The following is a 24,552-nucleotide window of genomic DNA, read 5'->3' as shown; positions in this document are numbered from 1 at the left end:
AAATCACTGTCATTTCAGAGGACCTTAATTATATGGAAAGTGTGGCTTGAGAAAGCTTCAGTATCTTGGTAATTGACTTTGGATTTAAAGTTTAAAAAAAAAGTATAAGTGAAGTGAGTCATATAAAACCAGCAGGCTCTTAGTGATGGATGGTTCCTCTAGACTACAGCTGCATGCCTTAATCCCCTCCTCAGCATCAGTGAGGACTGGTTCCATTCCATAAATAGACCTCATGGTAGAAAATTTTGTCTTTATTTCCACACTTCATTTGCATAATATCTCAGTGGAAATGTTTTCAGTTGAGATAAGAATGAAAACATTGGAGTCTGAAAACTGTGAAATACACATTTTAGAGCAGAAGCCATTAGCTTTCATGTTGTCAGTTTTTCTTAGCTGATGTTTAGTAGTCAGAAAAGTGCTTTGTTTCTTAATTCTACTTTTAATTTTTATGACAGGAAGTCAAGTGAACCAAGAGCTAAAGAAGTGAATGAAGTTTAACAAAATAAACTCGAATTAGTGACATCATTTTATTGCTGTGAGCAATGTATAACTGACTCATGACATGATGAGAGTAAGGAGAGAGATCTGTTTTGTCTGCAATCTCTATGAATTAATAACTGATCTTACTGGCCATATCAACTGTGTTACCTTTCTGTCCTCATATTTTATTTTATCTGGGCATTTTGGAGATGAGAATTTTAGGATTTTTTTTCAGTATTGAATGTGGATCTGTTCCCTTTTTGGGAAATTGCACCTTTTCCTCTTTGGTCACATGTTTCGTTTATAAATTGGGAGGTATATAGGAGGAATTAAGTGCTCTAAGCCAAGGTTCAGGTTTTTCATTTGTTCTTGCTAACCCTTACCTAACCTTTGTGAAAAAGAGAGAGTTGGATTTTGCTTTGAGCTTCTGGCATGCTCTCCTTCGGAAGGTCACCTGCCTTTGCTCCCCACCCTCTGTGTGGGCTTGTGACCTGGCAGCTGCTGCCTCCTGTTTGCAGGGAATTCGCTTTCTGGAATATTCCCCATTTCTTACTCATGGCTTCTCGTACCTTTTAGTAGAGAGATTGTTGAGGATTTTCTGATGGGAAATGAGAGCTGTGGCTTCATGAGCACGTCTTTTCAAGTTTGCAACATCCTTAGAAGCAGGTGAATGGTGACACAGGTATCTGTGTCATAACCACAGAGAGTTTGAGGGTTTCTTCTTTTGAAGTGTGTTATTCTCATCTACCTGCCATATTCTGAACCTTGTTGCATAAAATGCATGTCGAGACAAAAGACAAAATGTTGATTTTAAAATGTAAGGTACCTCTACTTCCTGCTGAACAACCAGTAATTTCTGGAGCTTTCTGTTGTGCACATGGATCCACAGTGTTCCTGTGGATGAATTCGCATTTTAATTCAGAAGTACTACAATAAGAAAGAAGTCATCTGGCCAGTGCTGAAAAGTGCAAAATGACACCAGGGAGGTTGGTTTAGAGAGGGATTTGGGTGGGGGAGTCAGACCTATTTTAGAAGGTACATATAGGTACTTAACTGAGCACCACAACAAGAGGAGGCCAAGCAGGTGGCCTGTGGGGAGTCAGACAAAACTGATGACTCAGATGGAAAGAGCTATGTATAATTGAAAAGCACAGCATTTCTGGTTTTTGAGGCCAAAGTCTGTGAGGATGCAGCTTTGGAAATTTGGAACAGTTGAATGGTGTGATATGCAATGGACATTTTGAGGCATAGACCATTCTTTTATTTGTTTGGCCAGGTCCAAGCCTACTGGGGCTTTAATTTGCAATGAGAGTTTTAGAGCACTGTCCACAGACAATAACATTTGCACAGTAACATTTGTGCATTTACTGCTGTCACACAAAGAACCTGAGGCAAGTGGACTTTGGGAAAAGGCATGACTGTGTAATTGTATGGATAAAGCCATTAATTACCAGCAGATTTCTTTCCAGAGCTATTATTATACATCACAATTTAACCTGTAACACTGAGGAGTTTAAATAGACACTGAAACATTCCTATACAGTCATTAGTAAAAGCAGCAGGCATGCCAAGAGCCATTACATTGCTGGAAGGTGGGAGGTAAGGAATGCAAGACACTTTGCTGTAAGGCTCCCAGTGGCTGTATGGAAAGGAGTGGACCTGTACAGTGACACACTTCAGGCGGTGTGAAACAAAAAAGGCAGCTTGAACAAGAACGAAGAAGATATTTAATGGAGCCATTTGGTTAAGGGATGGAGAATTATTATGGAGAAAATAGTAATTTTTCAGAGATCCTGCAATAGAGGAAGAACACAACTATGTGAAATTTGTATTACAAAAAACCCCAGCCTTTAATGATGTTACCCAAGTGAAATCAATGACAGGAGATTTATTCACGTTTATGTACCATTTGTTTTCACTGTCTTAAAGGCTATAATAGTTTATATTTCACAATAGTGTTTTATTTTTTGGATGTGTGGGAGTAATATTTTTTGCCTGGCCCAAAGCTGAGTAGTTTGGCAGTTTTAGCTCTGGTCTACCCATATTTGTGGAGAAAGGGATAAATTTTTTGCAACTATTTACATTCTTCTCACTGTAATATTTTTTGTCGTCTCATGATAAATCTTCAGGCAGACAAAGCTGCTGCTTGTCTGGAGGAACATTGAGATTAGAAATTTTAGTGGAATCAATATGCTTCTTCCATGCTTTCAGAAGTACTAAACAGCCTTGAATAGCAGTAGTTACAAATCCAAAGCCTCAGATAAAAGTAAATTAATTTTTCACCTCAGTAACAATAAAGATGCTGGCTTTTCTTTGTTTTTGTTTCCCCTCTTTCTGCATAAACCTCTTCCTTCACTCATTTAACGAGGTGAGGAACTTGCCATCTTACCTGAATCCCTGAGAATGTTCTATGGCAGAAATAATCACAGTTGGGAAAATCTATTCCATTCAGGGTTCTATTAAATTTTTTTAAAGAAGAGTAATTTATGTAATAAATGCTCTGAAGTGACTTTTGGGAGGTCTTACTTATAGGACAGGAGATTCAGAAAGACAAATGTCCTGTCGAGCCAAAGCAGCACACAGGGATGGTCAAGATAGACAAGTCTGGACCTCAAGAGCTACTTGAGCACCATTTTTAAGGGGCTTGGTTCTGCTTTTCGGGTTTTTTTGTTTGTTTTTCAATTGACTTACTTCTGAGAGCATTTGCATTTATGTTAACTAGGGTAAAAATTTGGTGATGGGAGAGTCATTTAGCTTTGAGGGAGAATTCATGCCAGCATCTGGTTTTGGGGAGAAGACAAACATGTTATTTAGAGATTTGCATTGCCCTGCAAGGCTTCTATTAGAGGAGACATTAACTGAAAAGCTGCTACTTTAGCAGGCAAAAGATTTTTGATCACTATTTTTCTGTAGATGCTTCAGAATTTGGTTTTGCATTGCTCAAGAGATAATTTTCTTTCAAAGATTGCTTTTAAGCATATTACAAAAGGAAATGACATTTTATGAATTACTGAGAATACTACAGGACACTTCCCTATCCACCCCTGTCGATTCTCAGTGGCCAAATTATCACGTATATGCTGTGCGTTAATTTCACACCTAATTTGAAGCAGGAGGAATCTGAACAGTTTTATGTACTCTGAAAAACATATCTTTATTGTGAGGGAATGATCCAAAGTGGTGAGAAGAAAAGAGGGTAATGTCTGTAGTTTGATTTTAGCAGAGGGAAGGCATTTGGGTTGGTGGTACTGCAGCACCTGTGTTTAAGGGTCTTTTCTGTTCATTATCCTGCTCTGTTTCACACTATGAGTTCGTTGGCATTGAGTTTAGGATTAAAGGAGTTTATTTATGACTCTAGAAATGTGGTCACCAATTTCTTTTCATATGACCTTTTCTTACTTTTTTTCCCCTTTGATATGTGATCATCCCCAAGTTTTTACACTTGAAGTTTTTCACAGTACCTCATTAATAGATATCACCATGCTTTGAAATTAATACTTGGTCTTTGCACCCTTTGTGCCTGTTACATATTGCTACTATTATGGGATTTGTTTCTGTAGTATACCAGTAATATCACTTCAACATTTCTGCAGCAGTGGCAGGTTTTAAGTTATTATTTTCAGAAGTGCTTTAGACTTCTTGAAGTATGTGAGACAGAAAAATGAAAGAAAGGTGTTACATTGCATTTTTAGAAAAATGAGTAAGTTCTGTTCTCATCAAAGCTCTCTTCTTATCCATAGAAATATGAGTGAGAAAATAATTTTGGTAAACTTTGCCACATAGTCACGTCTAAGTGTAGTCATGCAGCAGTAGCATAAAAGAGTTTTCTTTGGCTCTCAGAATTCATGTATTTAGTATCAGCAAAGGTTTCCTTCTGTTTTGGTGTTATATGCACAATGAATTTTTTTAAAACTGAGACAGACTTGAAAGGATAAGCATCTTTTATGGCTAGATGAGGCTCTGAACCATCTGAAATGGTTTGGTAAGAACCATAGGAGGTGCTTTTTGCCCATAATAGAATCTATTTAGCTCTGACATTAGTAATGCAGTATTATCTGAAGACAGTCAGGTCAGCTTTTAATGAGGCAAAAATTACCAAGAAAAATGGCATGTAATGTTCTGGAAACAAAAAAGATAGATAGACAATGGTTTTGCAATTGAAAATAGATGCTACCAGCTGTTTTATAGATTGGTCACTGGGGCTTTAATGTGAGATAATTAACTTGACCTCACATAAGGTAAATTATGCTTGTACTCTTTGAGTGCTATGAATGAGAAGCCCTTAGGAACACATAGAATGAACTGTAGGATCAATTTTTAAGTCTGTCTGGTGTTGTTTACTTTAGCTGACACATTACCTTATGCCACAGGGAGTATAAAAAAGGAAATAACCATCCTTTATCGAGACAAGCAAAACCACAAACATGCAGCACGTGCAATTTTAGTCTACCTCAAGAGCATTAGTGGTATTTTGGTGTCTGCTGAGATAAATTTAAGTATTGTTAGATTTCTGGTCAAATTCTAGCAAATTTTAGCATTTCCAAGTCATATAATGTATTTAATATATTTCTGCTAGCAGGGAAATATAGTGAACCTTACAGAATATCTTAACTGGTTTCTTCCTGATCCCAGAAGTTTGTAGAAGGCAGAAGAACATAACTGAGGTTTAATGACCAAATCACCAGATGAACATTAGGCCATAAAATGAGGTCTGCATAAAAAGAGGATAAAAATGCCCTGGGCCAAATCTGCTCTCCCAGATTAAAAAAAAAAAAATTAAAGAAAACTTAAAATTTGTGTGCTTTGGAGTTCCTTGAGAGGACCATTCCAAGATTTCATGTCACATTGCCTTCACAGTACCATTTCCTGGCCTGAGCTGGATGGGTGCTGAAGACATAAGTTGCCTCTTAATAACTGATTAATAGGAATGATTTTACTTGTGACAAATTTGGTGCTTTCATTTATTGTGTAAGCTCCCTGAGAAATTACTCATAATTCAAATACAAACTGAAAGACAAAAATAATGCCATAGAGTTCTGTGCAATATAGTGGAGCTTGAAGTTCCTAATAGGAAGAATTGAAGCTATACAGTAACATTTAATTCTAAACATGAGATCTGTGGTAGTTCATTAGAGGAAGCTGAATGACAATTGTACCAAAAAAATTGAACTATTAGAAGCAAACTTATAATAATCAACACTGTCATGAAGTTTGTAATGTAGCGCTCTTCTATCAGTTACTGAAATGATCATGATTATGATTAGAACAGTCTTGGTTTTCCTTCCCATGACTGTCTGTATATTGTCTGTATTTTGCTGTGAATATGCGTGTGATTTAAGCTCCCAAATTTCAAGATATTTTCAGTTGTTAAAATGTGAAACAGAGCTTTTATGTCTTTGTTCTCAAGCGCCTGGTGTCTGAGTTATAGTCAAGTTTAATTTTTTCTCCATTCCCCTGGACCACAGGGGAATCCTTGCTTTAATTAGTAAATTGCTTTTCAGTTATGTTTTTACACAACCAATCATGGTTGAGTTTGCATTGCACTGTGGTGCTTATCCACTCTGTCAAGTTTGTGTTGGGAAACCAGCTCACCAGCTGTTAGGGAAGAAAAGCAGCCAGTTGGCAGCTCTTTGTGAAACCTGGAGGTGCTTATTCAGAGCTGAAGTACTGGGCTGGGAACTGATGCACAGAACGGCTCAGGATCTGCAGCTCCTGATGGTGTGACTCTGCTGAGCCCAGCTGCCCTGCCAGCCCGCAGGTCACTGCTGCTGCCCCTCATTTGTGTGCCAGGAGCCAGCAGTGGCAGCAGCCCTGGCATACCTTCCTCACCAGCAGGCATTTGTGCCAGGAGAGCCAGGAGCCTCTGCTGTCACTGAGGTCTTGTCCTCTGTGGCTCTGGAATGCCTGATGGGTTTCCATTTTCACATGAAGAGTCTTTTGAACTACCTTTAGATATGGAATAACTGTTTGTGTCTCCAACAGCACTGGGCAGCTGCTGCTCTCCCTGCTTGCCCATGCTCTGTGTGTTTTAGGGTGGCTCTCGATGAGCTGGCACTGGCTGCAGGTTCCATGGGCAGGCACCAAGGCAATCACCCACAAACCCTGCCATCACAGTTCTTTTGCACTAGGCTTCCCCATCCCAAATCTCCATCCACCTAAAGAAATTGGAAAACATTTCTGAAGGTACAGCTGCTTCATGGACAGGTGAAGCCTCACTCCACTCATCTGCTTTGCCCTTAGGTAAAGAAGGGTTGCAGGACCTTTTCAAGGAGTTCATCATAGTGTAAAAATTCAAAAACTAAGCATTTTTAAAGTCATGCTTCTGAGACTGAACAAATCTGAGCTACAAGAGCTTTGAGGCCCCTCCTGTGCAGGAGTGAGGAATAAACAACAACTTAAAGGCAAGAGCAATCTCCTCTGTTTAGCTATGTGAAGTCCTGGAAATGTGATGTCTCCATGCCCTCTTTTTGGCATCTAGAATACCTAATTTGGAAGGCTGAAAGGATGCAAACTCTTTGTGCTGCTGGTATAAGGCACATTCAAGTTTTTATGTGCTAGCAAATGGTGCAAACCCCAGTAGGAAGGTGTCCTGTAAGATTAAATATTTCTCCATTTTGTTTCTAGTTGTTCTGCTAAGCTGTACTATAAGGTAGGGTGAGTCTTAGTTTCTCTATGTGCCAAATGGCCATAAAAATATAAATCTAATGTTATTTTAAGACTCTGCTGATGTTTATGTGCTGGGATTAAATGGTGCAAATGCTGCAGGTTCTGTGGGTGGTCAGTTCAAACTCTGCAATTTTAGAGCAGCACTTTTGAGCAACTGTTGCTCTGTCACAGTAGCAAGTATCAGATCAAATGATTGAATCAATGTACCCTATTCAGTGTAGTAGAAATGCCATTTGTACTAGAATATTGTCATTGGAATAATGTCCCTTGCTTTGCAAGTGGCTTTGCTGTGCCTTGGCATTTAATAGCAGCAGGAGACCATTATCCTCTAACAATGCACTATTTCATTGACATTATCTCTTTAGTAACACATATTGCACAAAGAAATTTTCAGGTGTGTTTCCTTCTATGCAGAAGACAAAGTGTTCATGGTAGTTCATACAGCTAATTCTGTTGATGTGCTTTTTCCCTTCATTGGGATATGTTTGCGTTAAGATTTTCTTAAGGTATTAACAAATGAAGAAGGAAAATTTTACGATGATTTTAGAAGAGTGTGTGTGGGATCTTAGGGCTTTAATTAGAAAGCCACATAGCTAGCCTTCTCCTTTTTGTAAGTTGCAGCATGATATGTGGTTGTCTGGTTCTGTTGGTCCTTTTCTGTTTTGGTTTTTTTTTTTTGGGATTTCAGCCTCAGTAACAGCAGGCTTTTGGCACAGATGTCACCCCTCACTGCATCAGGTCCTGAGTTATGCCATGTGTTGTGATACCAGCCTTCCATGTGCTGCAATAATTTTCTTGCATGTTTATTTTATTTTTTTTTGCCAAACTTAAAGTGATTGGTGCAAAATCATCTACTAGATTTGGAAATCTAAAGAAAAAAAAATAAAAAAGAGAATAAACTTCTCAGCCTGTTCTGTGGCTGAAATCTGAAATGTTATTTGTATCTGGAGATCTCTGTAGAATGACCTATATTCTCAAACCCCACAATTTGTGCTCATCTATTCCTGTATTTGCCTCGTTGCAATTTTTCTTCCTTGAATATGCAAATATGTGGTTTATTTTTGTGGAACTAATATTGTTAATGTCCTGTCACTATCAGGTTTGTCCCAGATGTGGGGTGCCCTTAGCCAGTTGCAGCTAACTTTGCTTGGCATAACAAAGTTATATCTTTAAAGAATAGCCATGCAGAACAGGAGGTGCTAAGTCTGCAATAGATGCAGAAAAATCCACCAGTGAAAGATTGGAAGCAGTCTGTCAATTGGAGGTACCAAAGTGATTTCTTAAACTTTTATCATGTCCATGTTTAGGCTTGTTGTTCATGTGTAGCAGTGGCACCTCTTGCTTTTAGGTGTGATGTTTGGTTCTTCTTCATCAGACATATAACAAGGTGAAGGTTTTAGGTGTTTTAACTGACGTTTTCAAACTTGCTGTTTAAGATGCTTTGCGTTGTTGCTCTTTCAGATTTTGTATTCTGTGCTGTAGTCTGGAAAATTTCCTCAATTTTCTCATACCAATTTTGCATTGTAATGTGGAATATTGTGATCTAAGTTTCAATAACTTTTTCATATAGTCATTGAAATACCATTTTATGGGAAGACAGAAAAATGACAAGAGATTTTGTAGGCAAATGGATCATTGCAAGAAAAATAAAATCATAATATGAAAAACTAATTAAAATGAATGCATAGAAACATCCAAACATCAGTCTTAACCCCTATTAACTGTTAATAAAATATTGAAAATTATCTATTTTATTGAAATTCTGAATGAACCCTTCCACATATGATGTGATTTTAAATTATTTTATAAATACCTATATTGCATAGCAATAGATCTGTGAGTGATTGAGAAAGTGACCTGGAGGAGGAAGTGCTTTGTAGAGACAGCAGCACTCAGCTGTACATTTTAAACCAAAAGATTCATAGATGGATTAAGATGTGCTTTCCAGCATTATTGGCTCTAGATGCAATTTGGATTTGATCTGTGGATTTGGATCTGGGTTTCAGCATGATTGCTGCTGAACTAGAATGGGCAGGCACCTACTCTGCTGCTAAAGACCACAACAACCCACTGGGGTTTTGTTCTGCTCTACTCCTACAGCAGGGCTGGTGCTGTGCTGCCTGGAAATCATCAATGTCAGAGAGAGAGAACTCTTGACTGCATAATCAAAGTGTTGGCCCATTTACTCTGAACAAAACCTCTGAAAAATCTCCATGGTAGCTGCATTTTCCATGATAGAGTATTAGGAAAACAATGAAAAGAAATTAATTTGTGTATTTTTTGATCTACTAGGTACTTAGCTGTATGTGAAAATGTTCACTTAATATATTTCAAGTCATATGCACCCATGTAAGTGTGGGTAAGATCATTGGCTTTCCTGTCAATTTTTGTGTAGAAGTAGTAGATGGAGATTTAAAAATAGTGATTCCTTGGGGTTGGTGCAACAAGGTCACCACGAATCTCATGCACTTACATGGCACCAGTTTTTTCACACATTCTGTTGAGCTGACCTTAGGAAGTTAATTACTATTTAGTGGCATTATAAAGTGATCTTAAAACTGCAAATTAATAAAATTACTGTGATGTACAATGTTTCTGATAGTGCCCTCTGTTCCTGAGGTAGAACTTTAGGACACAAGTCACTGAAGTTCAAGAGAAAATAACAAGTTTTGATTTTTTTCTTCTTTCTTAGTTTATTTCCTTTTCTCTTTTTGATTAGGGATGGCAATTGGAATAATTCACTGCTGATTGTATGATGGCACATTGTCCTAAGCAGAACATTTTCCATAAACATTTGTTCCATAAGTAATTTTAACTTATGTCAAATACTTATGAATCATCCTCTTATCACTTACAAAAAAGAACTTTTAGTCTTCCATCTGTTTCTCCTTAATTTTCAGCTTTATTATACAAGCAATTACAATTTTCATCTTCTAAAAAATTCACTACACAGTTCATTTCCAACAGAAGGTAAATGAATAAAAATTTGTTTTCTTTAGTATTAGCCTGTCTGTTTTCTGTGCTTGGCTGGCAGCCAAGAATATTGGATTTCAATATTCAGGTTTTACAATGTGACTTTTAATGTTAATAACAGATAATATGTGTGGATATTGTGTAAATTATCCAGTGGTTGGAATCTGAATCCTCTTTTACTCCTTTTTTGTTTTCTGTTTAATTCTAAGCAGAATGGTTAATTAATTACTGAACTAAGATGAATGTTAAAAATTGCTATTGTGCTACAAATAAACATGAAGTAATGAATAGACTGAGCTTTCCCTATTAAATAGGAATTTCCTGTGAGATTGGGCTGTTATTGAACATAGAAATTATAAAATGACCTATAAATAGCAGCTTTTCCCAGCTCACTCACTGCAGTTGTTGTATTGTCATGTTCTAAAGTCATGAAAACCCATCTATTGTGGTACTAAAGTGTCATGATATCCTTAAGAGTGATACTCAGTAATTTAGTACTTCTGTCTGTTTCATTCTAACTTCATCTGGGTAGAAGAGGAGGTTAAATTTTAAAATGTGATGTGATCATAAAAGGTGAGGTCTGTGATGTGGAGGGGTACATTTTTGATTAAATCATGCAAAGACTTATTTACAATTATACATTTTTATATAGGAGGGTGCAGAGAATTTTTTCCTTGCTAAGAAAAATTAGAGAAGTTCAAGACCGTGTAGTTTTTTTTGATTTTTATTTCCATTTGACTCAAAGGAATCATGCTCACGTAAGAGTTTAGAATAAACTTAGACTAGGGAATAAAAAATGCATTTTCTGTTTATTTAACTGATTTATGGATACATTTTTTACAAAGTATGATAGCAATGTAAATAAAAAGCAAATGAAATAAAATACAAAAAGGCTTTTCTCGCACCCTGATCTAGAGAAATAAGGATCGAGATAAAACATAAGAATCATACAGAATCTAATGAAGAATCCATTTTTAAGTGGCTCACATTTATCTCCAGTTCTGAAAAGTTTCGCATTGTCACTGTCTGCATCAAAAATCCCTGGAAGTTTTGTTTGGGTTTTTTGTGGGTTTTTTTTTGCTTTTTATTTTTCAAAGCTCTATACTAAAGTATATCCATGATTTCACTAGGGGCAGGATTAGCAGACATGTGAACTTTGTTGCCTAAAATCTCTGATCCTGCATGAAACTGAAGAGATAGCTGGTTTTGCATGAGAAATTACCTGGTTTGTCTTGTTTCGTACCAGGGGTTTTTTTGGTTTGGGTTTTTTTGTTGTTGTTGCTGTTGGCTTTTGGTTTTTTGTTTGTTTGGGTTTTTTTGTTGTTTTAACACTCTTCACAGTATTGATTTGATGAAGTGCTCCTTTGTAATACCCTAAATGATATGCTTAGTTTTAAGCACTTAATATTTTCCTTAGGAAAGGTGCTTTTATTTCATAGATGGTGCTATTATTAGGTGTTTTATTATTATAGAGGTATTATTGACTGTATTTACTTTCTGTTTGTGCAAATTTTGCTGTAATTAGTTTTAGGTATTTTTTCCTATTTAATCTAAAGAGTCTTTAATTCTCCCAGGCTCAGAGTGTATCTCCAGCTGTAAATATTCCTTGCTGAATAGCTGAAACAAGCAGACACTAAATTCATGTTTCAGTGAGTTCCTAAATAATTGTGTGTGAGAGCGCTGCATTCCAAGTGTAATTGGTTAATTGTGAGCTGCTGTAGATAATCATGTTATGCCGTAGGCCAGCTGAGGTCTAGCTTGACTTTTTGAACACTGCAGAGATGAGGAGATAATTTGAGAGGAGTACTTAATTGTAATATTTGGTGACATTAATCACAAGTTGTCTAATACAAGAAATGAAGCAATTAATTTAGGGTGTGCTTGTCTCAAAGCGCTCATGGAACAGCCCAGGTTGGGAAGGACCTCAAAAGATCATGTATGCTTGCTTATATTCCATTTCTTCCCTCTTCACCCTCACTGAGGGGAAAAAAACAAAAAAAAAAAAAAAACCACCACCAAACAAACAAGAAACCCACCAAATTGTGCACCAGTTTTCTAGATAAGACCGTGAAGTCTGGGTAATATTTTCAATAGTGAAATCTCTGCTAATGCAACATACTCCAAGCATCTGCAACATCCTGCAGTGTTCAGGAGGAGACCTTGGTACAGGTAATGAAGAAATGCTGCATCGAGCAACACAACAAAAACAAACAGTAAAAATCTTGCCTTGATATAGAGCAGAACTTCAAACCAAGTTAAGTACAAATAGTGACAATAAATGAGCTGCTTTGAGGCGAATCAATGAAGACATTTGGGAGGAGTGTGTAAGTGCTGGTCTGAAATGCTGTTTGGAATGAATGCCTACTGCTTGTTTGAAAATTTTTGCTTAACTTTAGGATTGGCTTAGGTATTGGGTTAACAGAACCATGAGAAAACATAAATACCTGTTTATAGGAAGATTTATTCAATAGGATTTTCAAAATCCTTTACGTGTTTATGACTCAAGTTGGTGTTTGAAAACATAGTTTATTCTCATAATGTTTTTTATATTTTAAGTCAAAACAAAAAAAGTTTCCATGCTAACAACTTTTAGTCATTGTGTTGATTTAATTTATGTCTATATATCCTCTCTTTGTACTTAAATTGATGTTTAGGCATTTGGGAAGAAATAATATTGTTGCAAGAATATAACACCAGAACTTTTCACTAGCATGATTTCTTTTTTAAAGATCTACAACCCTTACCTAATCTACTCTGTATGTTACTTATTATAATGAATGGAGGTACAACAATTATTTCAGGGAAGCACTACAAACAACAGAGAACTGTGGGTAGAATTCCCATATACCAATCTCATTTGCCAAACAAAGTTTCTGATAAATTTATACCTTTAAATGCCTTTGGGTATGGAACTCTTGTCTCAAAATAATTGTATAGCTATTCTCTCCTCAAGAACAGGGCAGAGCATATGGGCAATACTTAGCAATTTACTTATTTAAAAATTATTCTGAGCTGTGTTCTTTTTCTAATTATTTCACAGCAAAGATTTCAGTCTTCCTGGTGGTTGGTTATGGGTTAGCTAGAATCAATAACATTGAAAAACCTCAAGGCCTGTCTGTAAAAATAGAGAAGGGTTTCTTATCCATGGTGCTGGTATCAAATTTGGGTTCTGTTGTGTTTGCTCATAAATGTGGATCTGAATGCTTCCTCATTTTCCCTCTGACTTTCTGGGAAAGGTGATGATCAGAATTCAGGAGTAGGGTGTTGATAAGCAAAGCCCAGTTGGTAAAAAAAGTGTAGTGTATTACACTGGGGTGTTAGTGCTTTTTCTCTTGCTTACTTAATGGGAGGGAGGAAAATGAGGAAGAGAAAGAGAGAGGCTGTTTCACAGGAGTCAGTTTTCTGACAAGTGCATTACTGAGGAATTCACTTTTTAAAATAAAACAAAATCATTCTTAAAGCTAAAATTTTATAGAGCTTCTGCTTCCTTTGGACATGATGGTGAATGCATCTCAAAGAAGAGTTTCTTTAAAAAAAAATCCTGAATTTCAGGTAGTGTGTAGCAACATAAGAATATGTTGTATAGCACTTTGGTGACTCCTGAGACAGGAAGCATGCTGTGATCTTAGGGGAATAGATGTGTCATCAATCAAACCAGTGAACTGCTGGATAAGAGCATTTCATGCATGGATTAACCAGCTGCTAGCCAGTAGATACCAAATCGATGTGTGCTGCTTCCCAGCTAACTTGGAATGTGCTCAAGCACAAATACTGTATCCAGCACATGAGGTCATGGCTACAAATACATGAGCTACTGGAGGTTTTGCTTGTCTAGCACCTGCTAAAGCCCTGCGCTTATTGCTGTGGCTCTGCACTTATTTACTGTGGTCTAATAATTTGGGAGAAAAAGCAAAGCATTTCAGCTAATGTCTTTTTGAACCTATTATGAATAACATATTTAACAAAATCTTTATTGTTAAGGTAGAAAATGCAGTGTTGGAAGTTCATCAGGACTGATGGAGCTGCCAGGAGATGAGTCATTGTTTTCAGGACAATCTCAGTGGAGTCATAACAGAGCTTTTTTGATTATTTTTGTGTCTTTGTATGTTTGATTCTTTTTTTATTTTCATTTCTATCCAAATTTCTTACAGTAGGACTGCAAAGTAGGTTTGATATCTTCTGACCATTGGAGGGAAAGGGAAATAATGGTTCTGTCATAAACAAGGATAGAAACGCTTTTGCCAGGTTATCTTTGAATAAAAGCATGTTTTTTGTAAGCTTTAAGGAATGTTTGATGATTAGTTTCTCCTGCAAATTTAGTGTTTGTTCCTGATCCATGGATTAGTTGGTTTCCATATCTTTATCTTAAATTTTTGAGAGTTTTTAATGGAAGAATTGACAGGTTTTAAGTTGCGATATGTCCTTGGAGTTCTTTATAACAGAGCAGTTTGTTAATTGCTTTCTTTATAACAAATCAAATTGTTTAATTTTGATTTATTTCCAAATATATAAAGATGTGAGAATGATAATCCAATTCCACATGTCAAAAAAGGAACCAAATGCATTCTTTTACCTGTGGAAAAAATGACTACTGATTTTGGAAACCCTGGTTTAGTGTTCCTTCAGCTGTGAAGAAAAAGCAAAACCCTTTCTCAAGGGGTTCTGAAGTATTCATAGAGCTCTGATTCTCATTTTCCAGAAATTTCAATGAATGTCAAGTGTGTGAAGTAGAGAGAAGGCAGGAAATGTTGTATCCAGACTGCTGGTTTGGATGTCCAGATGGAAGGAATGATGTCAAGCTGAGTCCCAGCAGGTTGTGTAAATGCCTTCCAGTAAGAGTAGCTGGAGGGAACTGCTGTGGAAGTTGAAAGTTTGCTCTGTGCAAGGTCTTAAAATTGCTTAAAACCCATCCATGTGTCTGCCAAGTCAAATGCATGTAAAGTACAATTATAATGAAGCAGCTTGGTTTAAAATGTGATCTGTGTTTCCTGAGTAATTTCCTGATGCACTTATATGGGTATTTGCTAGGAGGACTAATAAGCATGGAACCAGTGATATTTTTATTGCCATTTCCCCAACAAGAAGTCTGACCAGGGAAAAAAAAAAAAAAGAAAAGGTATAAGGTATCCTTATTTTGTTGAAATAGGCTGGATTTGTATTAATGCCAAGTAGGAAATACTTTGCATGCCATTTCCATTTCCATATACCTTTGATTCCTTGAGAAAAGGTTCTCTTGGGTCTTGTTCTTGATCTTTCCAACTGTAAAAACAGTTATTTTCACTCACTCACTGAAATACAAGGCTGAATTGAACCCTGGAAGAAATAGTGAAACACAAAGGAGGTGACAAATTTTGAAGGCTGAGATGAGGTATTTAATCAGACACAAATAAATAAACCCATTTGGTAGTAAAGAATGCCAAATTAATTTTTTTTTTTTTGATTCTTGGATTATATTTCTGAACTGATAGTACAAGTGTAGAGACATTATTCGGTCTTGTTGAAAAGATAGCTCCAGTCTTATAAAATATAATCAGGATTGTTTACAAAGTATCTATTAACAGTGTTGAAAGTGGGAATAAATTATTTAATTGCATAGAAACTTCTTTGGCACAGACGGAAACCTTGAAGATTAAGAGAGAAAGAACAAAAATAGGCAAAAATCATGTACTGTATAGGAACAGGGAATATTTTCCTGAGAAATTGTTGGTGCCAGTTGAAGCATATAGGAAATAGTGAACAATGGCTGCATTCAAAACCTCAGTGGTAACAGAATCCTGTTGATTTCTAAGTGTCTCAAATAGTAGTGAGATTAAAGAGTGGAGGCAATTGCTGAGAAAATGACACAAAAAGACTGGAATAATAATACACTAAACAGAACAGATAAAAGTGGTAGTGTGCAGTGGCTCTAAAAATCAGACAATGGGGATTTTGAATCAAACTGAAATTAAGTTGCAGTCACTGCTGGATTAGAGTGACCATCCTGATTTTTCCTTTTTGGATGATAGGGAGCTTCTTTCTAAATGCAAGTAGCAGTTTCATTGTTATTAAAGTTTTGTTCTAATCCCTTTCCAAGAGCTTTGAAAGCCCTGAGCAACTTGGTCTGACCTCACAGTAGATCTTGCTTTGAGTGTGAGGATGAAATGGAGGAAAATACACTTTTGTGACAGAGGGACTTGTAATGAAATTTCTGCTGTGAGATATTCCAACAGGTTTTGGCTTCGCCGAGCCAGGAACAATTTAGAGTATAATTCATTACTATTAGAGATGCAAATTTTTTTCCACCTGTGGATTTTTCAGGTTTTTTTTCCTAAAGCATAAAAATAATTTTTCTTTCATCTGAATACATCATTTATTCTCTTGCAGTGTCTCAACTCAGTGTATTCTCTTTGCTGAAGTGTTGTGCTGTCATGCAAATTGGACCTTCTAGCTTCCACAGGCTTGTCATCACTGAAAGAAATGATATGTATTATAATAAATTGTCATTTTTACTTCAGTGCTGCCAGTTCTCTGCAGTGCCTGACATTTTTGAGAGGAAGCAGCCTGTCACATTGTGGGCTTCAGGGAGGAGAGCTTAAAAATGCAGGAGAAGGTCTAGGTGACATGACACTATTGCTTTTTTTTTTCATCTTCAGGCTCTTCACTGTTGAAATTTCATTAAATCTGTACACAAAGTTTCAGTATGCAAGAGATTATTGGCTGAGGAAGGGCTGAATCAGGGTGGTTTGTCTATTCCCACAAGATAGATGTGCAAACCGGGAGGAAACGCATCAGTTTGCAGTGCAGCCTCTGGCGTATTGCACCAAGGTGCAGAAACACTTGTGGGGATGTTTCTGGGGAGATTTGTGCTCTCCAGGGCACTTTGCTCCCTTCAAGGTGTCACATTGTTACTGCTGGATTAATGAACCGTTTCAGAGAGCTGGGAATCGGCAGGGCAGAGGATGAAGTGTTGTGGAATGTGACAGTGTTTAACAGGAGGGAGCTGCTGCTGCTGCTCCTCATGGGACTGGGAATGGCATGAGAAAACTGCCGGGTCACCCTTGCTTAGAAACAGCTCTGTTTCCAAAGTGCATGTGTTTGACAAAAATTTAGAAGAAAAAGGGAAAAAAAACCCCCACAAAAATGCCAGGAAAATCAGAATAAAAATCTACAGTTTAGTACATTTTCCAGATGTTACTTGCAATGATCTGGAGCAGCATTTACTTGCAATTTTTTCATTCTCTGAATGAATTCTTAAGGCTTTGTTGTTTGTGAAGGAACTTAGGAATCTGTAAAGCATAAGGATAAAGAGCACTTATTCAAATGTTATGCCAGTTTAGTTCTGCATCTAGGCAAAACTTGAATTCTCAGTTTTAAGCCAGAGTTCATCTATCAATAACTATATTCTTACCCTGGAATTCCTCCCTCTGCCCCCTTCTCTCCCTCCCTAAAGCATCAGATACTCAGGGTTCTGGTTGTTGTTTCTATTTTTTCATTCTTGAATCTCTTCTGCAAAACAATATCTTAGGCCACCATCTGCTCTCACCAACCTTTCAGCTGGATCTCCAGCTCTTCTTAACCACAGGTTTATTTCCACTCTACTTAACAATTATTATGATTTTGTTGTTCTTTAGTATTTTCAACAAATTCTCTACTATTTTGCAAGGCAATTATATAATATGCTATAATATAAAGAATATGAATATGATTTCTGTTGAAGGTATTTACCTTTCTGAAGATCTGTGGAAGTGTACAATAACATAGGGAATGAACTATGAGCTCTGGGAAATAACTTGAGATACCCAAGTAAAGAGAACTTGGAAATTCAAATATAAATAAACTTTTGGATGTTTCTTGTGGCCTAAAAGATTTTATTTTACTTCAAAGACACAACTAAATAATAATTTTGTCTCAGGCAGAAAACTGCTGTTTTCATAACTTCTTTTAAGTGAGAGTAGTTGCATTCATTCATTGTACTCTGAATTTGCTTTATTCATCTGAGAATCCTGCAGTGCTGTGATGGGATCCTTTAGAGGAGAACGATCTCAGATACATGACTCTCTTAACCAAGCAGCAGTTAGATTGCACTTTGCACTCCAGGTTTGCTTTAATCAATCTTCCTCTTATAATCAAGAGACAGCAAACCGGAGGGAGCTGGCAGAGCTCTCTGGTTTCAGTGATGTGCACATTGCTGGCTCAGAGCAGTGCAGTGTCATGATTCAGTCTGGTGACCTGTCAGAAATTCAAATCAACCGTCACAGAGTCTTGCTAAACTAATTAAGGTTACAGGAAACTTATCAGCCAGAACTGCTTCATTTCATTCAGTGCATGAAATCCATTGTACTGTGAGGCTGTGCCATTATCTAAATCACCACGGAAATATAACATAAATATTATAAATATTGGCTACCCTCAGTAGTGCTAAGGAGACACAGCTTCATGCTCTTGATGCTGAAATCCTACAGTCGCTTATTTGAGATTTCATGTACTCGGGGTCAAAACTTTCCTGCTAAGTACCCAAGCTCTGCTGACACCCATTTGGCTTTCAGACCCAAGCCTCTTGCTTGATTCTGTAACACTGTTTTTCTGAGAGCTGTGGTGGGAGATAAACAGCCCATCTTGGCTGCTTTATTCAGCTGACAAATGAGAATTGCTATTGAATAATTCCAGGACAGTTGCAGCAAAATAAATTGTAAGCTTGGTGTTGGGAGCTTCTTTTTGGAAATATCGTAAACTTGTGAAGATGTAATTCCCATCAAGGAAAACTCCCCTAGTAAGTTTTAGGAGACTCAGTTAAATACAAGTGTTTCACAGATTTAAAGCCAGCTTGGGAAGTTGGATTTCATAGACTGAGAGAATTCAACTTGAATTCTGTGTAAGGTTCCTGATGTCATTGTTTGTGGCTTTTTTATATCTTTTGAGGATTTTTTTTTAATTTTAAAGTAAAGATTTACAGAGTGTGAAAAATATTTTTTTCTTAAGGGCATATGACTATTTTGGCGTTTCTTTGGTATCATACATTCCTTCAACCATTCTTTCTACTTTTATAAGTCACTTTGTGGTGTCTCCAGCATTAAGCATAATTTTTACATTATGTTTTCTCAATCAGAGACTGAAATGGATAATTTTGAATCAAACATTGTAGTGGTTGGTTTTATTTAAAAAGAGGGTTGAAAAGATAGTCAATTAGCACTTTTAAATGTTGTCAACAGTTTTTTAAATGTACATGTTAAATAAATATAGTGCTCAGGCAAAATCTTCAGCTTCAAGCTTCTTCAGAAGGGAATTATTTTGTTTTAAGATGGCCATATGTGGAAATGTAGTAAAATGTTTTTATAAGTTAGTAATAACCAGGAATGTGATGAGGAGTGGACTTAAGCCAAACCACAAATGAGTTCTCTGTTCATTACTGCAGAGCAATGATTAACAGCATCTTCAACTTCACTGTCTTACACTATGTTTACAATATACAGAATGTATATGATATACATTACATATTGTATATTTCTTTTGCATTTTTTTTCCTCTGAAGTTTCTTGTCTTTATTGCTTCCAGTGTTTCAGTAGCTGTTTTCTAGCCCTGTTAATACAAGTGTTGGTTAGAGTTTTAAGCTGCAGTGTGAATCAGTCCTGATTTGTGTAATGCAGAAGAAGGAGCTATATTTTAAATGTGTTTTCTCACATTGGACCTTATTATTATGCTTTGAAAAAATTTACATCTGGTAGAGTCTTTTGCATTAGACACCCACTGTCATTGTGAATATTCATGACCTCTATTTCCTTTTTTGCCTTGATCCTTCTTCCAATATAAAAAGAAGAATCAGCAATATGTCAGCTCTTGGCCCATGGGTAGGTTTAGCCAAGGCCTGTGTTCTAATCTTTTGAAACTAATAATAGGCCCAAACTGATTTTTCTTTTTTTTTTTTGCTGAAACATTTATTTGAGAGCATGAATGAAATGTCAGAACATAAATAAGAATGCCAGTATTCCAGTATTCAGATGTGATGCTTTCCTATCCAGTATCTTCTGTTACATAATTGAAATTGGTGGCCATTCACTGACACCATGTTTGTCTGTAATACTTGTATTTATCTAAATAAAAGTTTAAATCCTCAATGTGTTTAAACTTCCAGCAGCTAAAATGTTTGAAGGCAACCACTGCAGAATAAAAGTAACTCATGAATATGCTAATACTAATTAAACTGTTTGATAGTTTTTTATTCATAGGGAAAATTATGCATAAACCTTAACTTTGTCTTATATTTACTGCTCTTTTGTTCATTGTATGAAATAAAGAAGCAGGAAAGTGGAAAGGTGAGGTGAGGAAAAGAGACACCTTTTCTTTGATCACAATAGAATAGGGGTAATGATCCATTTTCTGATGCCTCAATTTTTGCTTTGGACAGAACAAAAAACTTTATTAGATTTAGATCTAGGGAAACAATGGAATAATAATGAAATAATTAAAAATAATGAAACTTACAAAATTGATAATATTTACAGAAAATGTGTTTGCTTCTTTATGTTCTAGGTTTTTCTTGCAGCTTCGTCAACACTAATACAGTTTTATACAGTTTTTCATGTCCAGGGCCACTGAGGAACCTCTTTATTTCTATGGTGGAAATAAAGAGTCTGTGTGGCTGCCAACAGCCAGTGCCTCTGTAGTTTGTGTCTGTGCAATGCTTTGCACTGACCCCATCAGCAGCAGCTTTGGGCTTGGAGTTCTCTCAGCTCAGCAGAATTAGTCCCTTGTGCAAGGCTGTGAAAATGAATTTGCTCCTGTTTCCTCTTCAAACTTACACTGGTTCTAACAATCCCATCCTGTGAATTTAAAAGGATGCTAAACCTTAACAAAATTAAAATAATCCTTTAGTTCTATTCCTCTACTTCTTTCTGTGTCTCTTTTCCTAGAAACAAGATATTTACATGTTTATTTTGCTATTTATCCCTAGAATAGAGGGGAATGCCCATATTTAATGTGAATTTAACAGACTTTGTTCTTGTAGTATTCCTATTAGAAGAGTGTTCTTAATGTCAACATGTAAAGGATCTTGGGATACTTTAGGGACATTTTGTACCAGCACAACTTTTTTGAATGACTCTTTCATTTGGGATTTTGAAAACAGATGCCTCTCTCCTTTCTAAGGAATAGATCACAGTTTACGTGACAGGTTTTGCTTTTTTCCTGTCTTATCAATTTCACTTTGAAATATGTAGCTTGGAACATCTTTGGGGTTTTTTAAAATTATCATTAAAAATAAAAACCTAAATTCAAATGCTTGTGAGAATTTTATAACAATTTCAAAGGAGTTCTGTTTTGACCATTAGAAACTCCAGTCACGTCTGAAAACTAGGGCCAACAGATGACAAATAATTTTTAGTCAGAACACCAGCTCTTTCTGGAACACAGTGTGTTTGATTTTAAACTCCAGCCTGGTGACTTGGCTTTTCTTTCAGCTCTGCCAGTGCTCCAAATTTACAGTTTTATGTAATTCACTTCTATGCAGTGAACCATGTATGTTTAGGGTTTTTCCTCCTCTTCTTTTCCTCTTTTACTGAGGTGTAAAAAGGAAAGCGTGTTCTATGCATTTATGCAGAATATTAATACATGTAGGTTATTCCTTGGAGTAGGAATGAAATGCAGCATTCCAAGGATAATAGAGAATCAATTGCTATAGATCATTACTTGATGATGTGATATATTAGTACAATAAAGACTAATAAATTATCCTACTGGAGATTTTCTGGTAGCTGGTTATGAATCAAATCCTGCAGAACAGTGATGAAGCATAACAGTAAAATTCTTCAGATGTAGGTGGAACGCTCTTGCAAGCTCATCTCATCCTGACCCAGGGGAGGTGGGAAGAGATTTCAGATCGTTAAAACTGATCAGGTTGTAGAGCAGCACCAGGTGAATATATTTGGTATTTAAACACCTGGGAAGGCTCATTTGGTGTGTGCCTGCTTGAGCCCCTGCAGAGTGGCTGTGGTGGCTCCTGGCCAGAGGTGCTGGGGCTCCAGGCATGGCCAGGGGTGCAGCGAGGGAAGGGGATTGTCCTGGAGCCAGTGCAGGGGCAGCAACACCATCTGTGCTTTGTGCTGGGCAGGGGGAGCCGCAGTAACTGCTCACAACAGAACGTGTATTTCCCTCTGCTTCGCTGAAAATTGAAGAGGCATTTTCAAGCCCATGGAGAGGGATGAGGCAAAAATAAAAAAAAAAGAAATCTTTCCTCCACTGAAATGCATATTTCTATAAAAAAATGGTTTATACTGATTCTTCTGAGTGCACACTGTTCTGCAGAAGAGGCAGGGTCACTTAGTTTCAGGGTTCTGTGTCGTTGCTTACGGAATTCTGCTGAAATAACCACAGTTCTCACAGACCCTCTCTAGTTCAAGGGTGGGTATTGTACATTGTAAAGAGAATAATTACAGCAACCCAATTTCAGTGATTTCCTACTGGGATGTTCAGTCTGGGAAACTGCAGAATAAGAAAAATTTATTTTTGTATTATCTGAGACGTTCTGTATAGTGTTCACATGTCAAATATCCTTTTAAATGAGAGTGCATGTAAAATACACTTGTGGGATATGCTTTTAAAGTAGTTCAGCAGGAGGATAAATTTTTCTTTTCAAACTGTAATAAAAAATGCTTTAAATAGTGGACTCTCCTTTACAATGTAAAGCAGGGAATAAGAACTAATATTGCCATTTATGTGAGTATTTCTCCACAGGGTTGCTCTCAATAGATTTTTTTGTACTATTTGTAGAGGGTTTTTTAGCATTGGCTAAATATAATGATTATTCTGCATCTGGATATCAATTTTGACAAAGGTATAACCTTTGTAAATACGTTCTTTAAAAAACCAAGAGGTCAAAACATCTCTGAAGCACTGTACAATGGTGGTCTGCATCAAGTACAAGTCTCATAATACCATGAGTAATTACTGAGATGCTAATTGTGCTCTCTGAATTGTCCCCCTGAAGTAACCAGAGTTACTTAATCTGTAAAATTAAGGCTAAGTATATAGCTTAGGAACCTTAAAAAAATTCCCATTGGTTTCAGTGCCCAGGGAAAAGTTAACAGACTTGGAAGAAATTTTAATTTAGGGAAGTCTTTGGGTGGTGACTGCAACTTCAGAGACTGAAGGCTTGATCCAGAGCTCTATTGGATACAGTGGAGACCCTGAAATTAAATTTGGATCTGTGAATGTTCCTAATTTGTAGAACTTGTGAAGTGCTACAGGCTGTTAAATGTCTACAATTTTTAAAATTTTATTTTTAAATATTGAAGTGAGAACTTCCAAGCTATTCAAGAAATTTAAATGCCCCATCTTTGTGTTCTCCCTGCTGTTATAAGCACATACAAGTTGCTCAGTACCGTAAAAATAAATAAATCTACTAATAAAAGTTCTGAACAGAAATGTTTGCCTTTAGGAACAGCTCGAGTGAACACATGTGTATTTACATTGTCATTTTTTTGCAGATGTATCTTTCAATGCAAACCTTTTTTGGTTTTTTGTTTGTTTTTTCTGCTCACAGGACTATACCTTGACCATGTACTTCCAGCAAGCGTGGAGGGATAAGAGGCTGTCCTATAATGTAATACCTCTAAACCTTACCCTGGACAACAGAGTAGCTGATCAGCTCTGGGTGCCTGATACCTATTTCCTGAATGACAAGAAGTCATTTGTCCATGGTGTTACTGTGAAGAACAGAATGATTCGTCTGCATCCGGATGGAACAGTCCTTTATGGGCTCAGGTCAGTATGAATATTCCTAACTCTTCTGCCTCTTAATTTAAAACCGTGATTAAAAACTAAAAATAAAAACCTTTCCTTGCTCTTTTTTGTTTTTTAATGGTTTTTATTTCTGTATTCTGTATAACTGATGATAGTCCAGAAAAAAAAGTATTCTAAGCTTGTATTCTAAATCTAAAGATTTTATTTTTATAGAAATTTTTGAGATAACCTGCCATTTTTAGTACAGTTCAGAGACGTGTATTAAGAACAAATAAGACTGTAAATATTATTTGAAATACTCATTCTGGATTAAAAGCCTAGTTTAGAACTGCTGCTTCAAAGGAATTGAAATATGAAATACAAAATGAGGATTAGAGGAGAAAACAGAAAACGTGTATGACAGCTGAACTGGTAGTTTAACTGATATACTTTAAATATGATTTTCACTGAGATGAGGTATGACTTGAAATGTTTTATGGTCTGTTGTTCTGTATGACTGTATGGAGAGGGGTGACTGGAGAAATCAACAAAAGGGCTTCACTCTTGAGAAGCTCTGAAAACTTGGGAAATTGTCTGCTTAGTGATGTCAGCAGGATAAATTATTGCTGAGAAATGGATTTAAAAATAGAACTGAGAAAGGTGACTGCCAGTGCTGTGTGGGTGGGAACAAAACAGCAGGAAAGCATTGCCTGGGTCAAGAGCAGGAAATGCTGCAGGGCT

At 36.7% G+C, this 24,552-nt stretch overlaps 1 protein-coding gene across 3 annotated transcripts in view; it reads left to right on the top strand.

Annotated features, from left to right (window-relative positions):
* The window catches only part of GABRB2 (gamma-aminobutyric acid type A receptor subunit beta2), a 135,930-nt gene that overhangs the window by 21,851 nt on the left and 89,527 nt on the right, over positions 1–24,552 (top strand). For all 3 annotated transcript variants that reach the window (XM_074552344.1, XM_074552343.1, XM_074552345.1), the window contains exon 6: positions 23,633–23,853. In XM_074552344.1, the coding sequence (XP_074408445.1) occupies positions 23,633–23,853 (221 nt within the window). The remainder of the gene's footprint in view (positions 1–23,632; positions 23,854–24,552) is intronic.

This window comes from Zonotrichia albicollis, chromosome 15 (genome assembly GCF_047830755.1).
Source record: "Zonotrichia albicollis isolate bZonAlb1 chromosome 15, bZonAlb1.hap1, whole genome shotgun sequence".
NCBI classification, from domain to species: domain Eukaryota; kingdom Metazoa; phylum Chordata; class Aves; order Passeriformes; family Passerellidae; genus Zonotrichia; species Zonotrichia albicollis.
The sequence above is the reverse complement of the archived record's forward strand: the minus strand, read 5'-3'. Positions and strand labels throughout refer to the sequence as shown.